The 5,737-nt window shown below is 53.0% G+C and overlaps 1 protein-coding gene across 1 annotated transcript; it reads left to right on the top strand.

Moving 5' to 3' along the window:
• Positions 1–587: 587 nt before the first annotated feature.
• Positions 588–2,016, top strand: LOC311186138 (protein FRG2-like-1; the record flags this gene model as incomplete). Its single annotated transcript, XM_084257023.1, has 4 exons — positions 588–657; positions 869–943; positions 1,165–1,242; positions 1,505–2,016. 4 exons carry the CDS (start codon positions 588–590, stop codon positions 2,014–2,016), a joined length of 735 nt encoding a protein of 244 aa, XP_084113149.1.
• Positions 2,017–5,737: the final 3,721 nt, after the last annotated feature.

Genomic DNA, 5,737 nt, shown 5'->3' with positions numbered 1-5,737 from the left:
AGGTTCTTGAAACAGAGCTACGTTTTCAGCCCAGAAGCTCCTTAGAGTCACTTTGACCTTTGCTTTGCCAGAATGTTCGCGTTCTCGGTCCTTCCCCCTCCCGCGCCGAGCTCTTGAATCTGTCGGCAGCTGTTCTAATCAGTGGTCACCCGGAGAAAAACAGACACTATTCCCTGAATCTCAGGGGTTCACACTCAGCCGGTGGTTAAAACGGGTATTTACAAGCCCCCAAATGCGAGCGTTGGAATCCTAAACCCGTTCCCCAGGGCAGGAGGTGGGCCTTCGGCAGGTGGCTGGAGGAGGAGGCAGCGCCTGGTGGGTGGGATTAGACCCTCGGAGGAGAGCCAGGGAGCGGCCCCACCCCGCCCCCCAAGGTGAAGACCCCCCCAAGCGGGGGCGGCCCTCTGAGGCCACGCCCCTCGGCGTGGGCGCCGCCCTCTCGGGGGCTATAAAAGGCAGCGCCAGGCGGCCTCTCCTCACTCGGAACCTGGGCCTGTCCCGGCCACACCTCTGCCGGGGAGGTCAGGATGGAACCTGGTGCTGAACAAGTAGGACCCCCCGGCCCCCCTAGCCCATGCTCACCGGACATGCCCCCCGCCCAGCAGAACGCCCTTGAGGAGCGGAGCCCAGAGGTGGAGGCGACAGCTTTGGAAGAAGGTGAGAGACGAGTGGCAGGCTCGGAGGGGGCACCACCCTGGCCGGCGGGGAGGCTGGGGTGGCGGCCTAGGGAGTGAGAAACGTGGCGATGATCCCCTGGAACCCCGGTGTTCGCCTCACACCTGACACTCCTGAGAGCCCCTCCCTTTTGACCAGCCCCGTCTGGTTTGCTGCCCCTGCAGGTCCCCTAAACTCCCTCTTTTTTCTCCAGGGTCAGCCAAGACTTGTGAACAGAATTCCAAGGAAACTGAACTCAAAGATAGAAACGGGTCGGTGGAAAGATCAGGTGAGACTTCGTTCTCCTGGGAAAGTTGCCCGGGACATGGGTGACTCAGTCTCTCGGGCACAGGGATCTGTGTGCCGGGGCCTTCCAGATCCTGGCCCCCAGGACTGCTGGGAACCCAGTGGGTCGCGACCCCAGCTCTGACTGTGTTGAGAGGGGAGGGTGGGGGGACACAGCGGGATTTCCTGGTGCCCCAGTCTCTACAACTCCCCCTTCCTTCACAGAATCTGAAGGCAATTCCGAGGCTCACAGCTCCAGGAAGCGGCAAGTCAGCCCCAGGGACCGCTCCCTGGATGGTGCAGGTAGGGTTTGCTTTCCTCTGGTCAGACAGCACAGCAGGACAGAATTTGGTGCCGGGGAAGGGGGTTGGTGTCACCAAGGGTGGTGTTGGCTGCTGAAGCCAGTGTGAGCTACAGGGATCCAGGCTGCCAGGACCCAGGATGCACGCAGTGGGGCCTCCTGAGGAGCAGGGCAGGGAAGGAGGTGGGTCAGGTTACAGGCTCAGGAAGGGGTCCAGGGCTGCAGTGACCTGGCAGGTGTCTCACTCACGTGCTTCCTCAACAGGGCCCTCCTTAGAGGATGAGCGCACTGAGGCGCCACACGGGGAGGAAGGAAAGGTCCCCAAAGCTGGTAATAGCAGGGACAGCAGCGACAGCAAGGGGACCCGGGATTCCCACCGCAGGAGACCCCAGAGGAGGCGGCATGCTGGGCGCAGCAAGAGGCCCAGGTCCCCGGGGGACCAGCCACCGCCACTCCGAAAAAGCCTGGTGACCTCGCTGCGCTCGGTGTCCGAGGCCATTTACCAGGACGTGGTCCAGATGCAGAGGCAGCAGGTCCAGGCCCCACTGGCCTGGGAGGACCTGGCAGTGCTGGCCCAGCTGCGGGCACCCCTGAACGCCCTGGTGCAGAGCGTCTATGCCATGGCCTCCCAGGCAGCCTATGCCATCCCTGCGGAGGGCTGGCTTGCCCCGGCACCTCAACCTGGCGCCCTGGGCCAGCAGAGGATGGAGGATAAGGCCAAGGTGTCCCCCGGAAGGGAGAGGAGTCCACCTCCTCCCCAGGACAGGAGAAGCTGAAGCTGTCAGTGGGGAATACTGAGCACCCGCTGAAGGGACCGGGCCCCATTCTGCACAGGACTGGGCTCTGCCAGCGAGAACAAAGCCTGGCTGCTCCCCACATTCCTCTAGATGACCTGCAGCAGCACCGATTTGCTGCAAGGGTGAACCAGAGAACTGGGGGAGGGGTCACAAGAAAGCAAGCGGACACACAGACTCAGGATGATGGGGAACCCAGGCTTTCCTTGACGACCAGGAGCATGAAATGTCAACCTCTTATGAGACTGTGTTGAACGCTGGACGCAGGGCAGCGTGACTTTATCATGAGGCAAATACGGGGTGTCCTTCAAGTCTATATGTTCTGCAGAACAGCAGAGCAGGCACAATGGGATGTTCCCTTTAGTCTGTGCAGGCTGCACGTCTCCCCCGTGCTCCCAGCCCATGGAGGAACCAGATCCACACACTTTTGTAGCCTCCTATATTGCGAAACGTGTTTTTTTCAGTTTGACATCCTGCTGAAATGACCATTCTGGTTGTTTGTTCTTATTTTATAGAAACCCTGTGTCAAGATACATGAAGTGCTTGTTGATAGTCTATATGTATTTATTCATTAGCTGACTTAGATTTTATGCCTGTTTTTAAATTTTCTACTGTATTCAGTGTAATTATGAATTTCACCTCATTCCAGTTTACTAGCAGATACCAAGTCTAATAGGATAATTTCATTTGTGTGTATACTGCGATATTTGATCTTTTATGGTTTTCCCCAGGTCATTTATACCGGGGACATGAACTGTTAACACAGAAATATGTAATTTTTATGAGAGAAAAATTAAAGGTAAAGCTTTCGGATATTGTGTTATCCTCTTATTTCAACATCAATAGTGATGAGATAAACACTACCACATTCACGCCCTGTATGTTTAGATAAATACGTGTCTCGTCCTACAGAATTGTTTGAATGCAGGGCTGGGTCAGGAGACTAAATCCTTTTCACTTTTATTTCAATCCACCTTGACTTTCCTACACCAAGCATTGTTGCATGTGGGAGGGCAGATGAACATTCCACAGAACAGGGTCAATTCAATGATGAAACATCATAAATCACTCCACCCCAGGGATGGGGCTTCAAACTACACAAAACCAGTGTCTACAAATGCACAAAGATGCAATATACAAGCTGCACTGCGGCTGGGGTACAATTCCAGTAGAATAAAAATGAAATACAACCATGAAAATAAAATACCCAGGAATGTAGAGTATATAAGAAAAACAGACTTGCTAGCATTATATGAAGAGAGACAAATATAAAATCTTGTCTCCTCTTGGGTACAACATTTGTGTCTCAAGCCATCAAATCCCTAAGCTGACTTGTTAATGTGATTTGTTAATGTGACATTATCAGTTCATTATTGGAGCCTGGCATGTTAGGGCCGAATAAAAAAACCAAAAAATATAAATGAAAATATAAAAATATACTTCGGTATCAAACCATCAAGTATCCTTAAGCTAATTTCAGATTCAGTTTGCTCTTGATACAGGTACTGTTGGCTCACGATTGGAGCCAGGTGAGCTACCACAAAAGATAAAATCCTATAGGTGCAAACAGGAATACAGAGAGTTAAGACAACTCTGAATTGGCGAAAGCCATTAGCCCTAAAGGTCACTGCAGGGGGAGGTGCAGCAGAGAGGACAAAACAAAAAAAGAAAAGCAATTTCCCGTAAGTAAAATGAAAATTATTCTGAGATCTATAGTATAACATGCGTCCACAGTTATCAATACTTTGGACACTTAAAGGTCTGTTAAGAGCTCATGTTAACTGTTCCTAATGGTAGAAAGGAAGAAAATGGGGAAAGAAAACAAACCAAATAAAATGTGGGGTGGCTATCTCTAGGAGAGAAGCTTACTCATGAGAGATCAGTGAAGTTAAAAAGTCAGAACAATGTCAACGTGCATAAACTAAAAACAGCAAAACCTACTATGCAGACATTATTAATACTTGATATCTGAGAAATGAAAATTCCTATCAAAGATCACATATATGGGCTTATTCTTCACATGTGTAGCAAGTTAAAGGTCTAACGAAAGAAAAACTGATGCGCCAAAATAATGTTAAAATAGGGGTGAAGCCCTCTGTGAGGGCTGTTCCTCAGGCTCCTGACTGTACACACTCCTCAGTCATTGTCTCCAAGGAGGCCCTGGGAATTGGCCAGAGGTGTGACCCGGTGAGAAGATTCTCCAGAGACAGAGTGGGGAGCAGAACAGGCAGATCCGCTGAAATACACTGCTGAGGGGAGCGGCAGGGAGACAGGAGAGGGCTGCTGCGACATGTGGGTCAGCTCCCCGGCCTGGGATACCTTGATAGCGTTGGGACTTTAACTCGGGAGCCACCAGGGAGGCACTGCCTCTCAGGGATTTTTTTTTTTTTTTTTAACAATTTTTATTTATTTATTTATTTGTTTTTAAGGAGAGAAAGTACATTGAACTTTATTTATTTATTTATTTTTACAAGCACTGGGTATAGTCAGAAGCCCAGGGGGGTGAGAGAATTCACCAGAGCCAGAGCGGGGAGCAGAGCAGGCAGAAGGACCGAAGCACACTGCTGAGGGGAGCAGCGGGCGGCAGGAGAGGTCTGCGCGCCATGTGGGACCCTCCTCCGGTGGCTGGGGAGCAGCCGGGGATCGAACCGGCGCTGCAGAGGCTGCGGGCAGCTTCACAACCCAGCGCTCAACCGCTGCGCCACCGGGGAGGCCCGCCTCTCAGGGGTTTTTAACGCAGGCTTGCTTTGTGTGTTCACAGAATGTCCAACGGTGAATGAATACTGCCTCCTCTCCTGGAGTATCTTCAGGGACCTGTGGATTGGCCCCAGGAGCTGCGAGATGATACAGATTATAATAAAGGCTCCCCCGGGCCTCCTAACAGCCTGGTAAATATCACTTTCCCCTGTTATGTGACTGACAAATGAACAGCAAAACACCAAAGAAATTTGAAGGGGGGATTATAAACAGCCAGAACGGGCTGGTTTGGGGGCTCTGGGGTGCCCCTGCCCCTGTCTTGTAACAGGAACCAATTTTAAGGAAGGAAAAATAATCCATGCAGACAAACAGCCGTTTTTGTTCCTGAAACGCGGCCTCAGATCCACAGAGCCTCAGACCCACCCGCAGCCAGGCACCGGCCCAGGCACACAGCGCAGAGAGGCGCAAAGTTACTATAAAGTCGCGGTTGGGTTTTGCATCTCTTCTCACACCCTAGTTTTCACAGTCTACACGGACGTTCTTCTTTCGTGTAAACAAACAGAAACTTGTCAGGACCAGGGGCTCCGGGGAGCAGGACTCCATGGCCGCGCCCCCACTCCCGGGGGGGTCCCAACGCCCCTCCCGCCCGCGCGGCCTGAACTGGCACCTCTCTCCTCGCGACGACACAAACTAACAAAACACCAAGAAGCGTTTTCCACATTAACCGTTCACATTGGTGCAGAGGAAGCTCATTTGCTGTTTCCTGATGTAGGGACCGGGCCTTGCTACAGAGGACACCACCTAGTCCCAGAGCGAGTCGGGGAGCCGCGAGGGTCCACAGGCCCGAAAACCTCCAGTCAGACGACGCCAACGCACGGGCCGCGGCCCCCACAAGCCCCGCCCCTGCGTCGGCGTCCTCGTCCCGCCCCTCACAAGCCCCGCCCCCGCGTCAGTGTCCTCGTCTCGCTCCTCACAAGCCCCGCCCCCACGTCAGTGTCCCACTCCC

This window comes from Talpa europaea (assembly GCF_964194135.1).
Source record: "Talpa europaea genome assembly, chromosome: 16".
Taxonomy (NCBI): Eukaryota; Metazoa; Chordata; class Mammalia; order Eulipotyphla; family Talpidae; genus Talpa; species Talpa europaea.
This window is presented reverse-complemented; position numbering and strand designations above follow the sequence as displayed.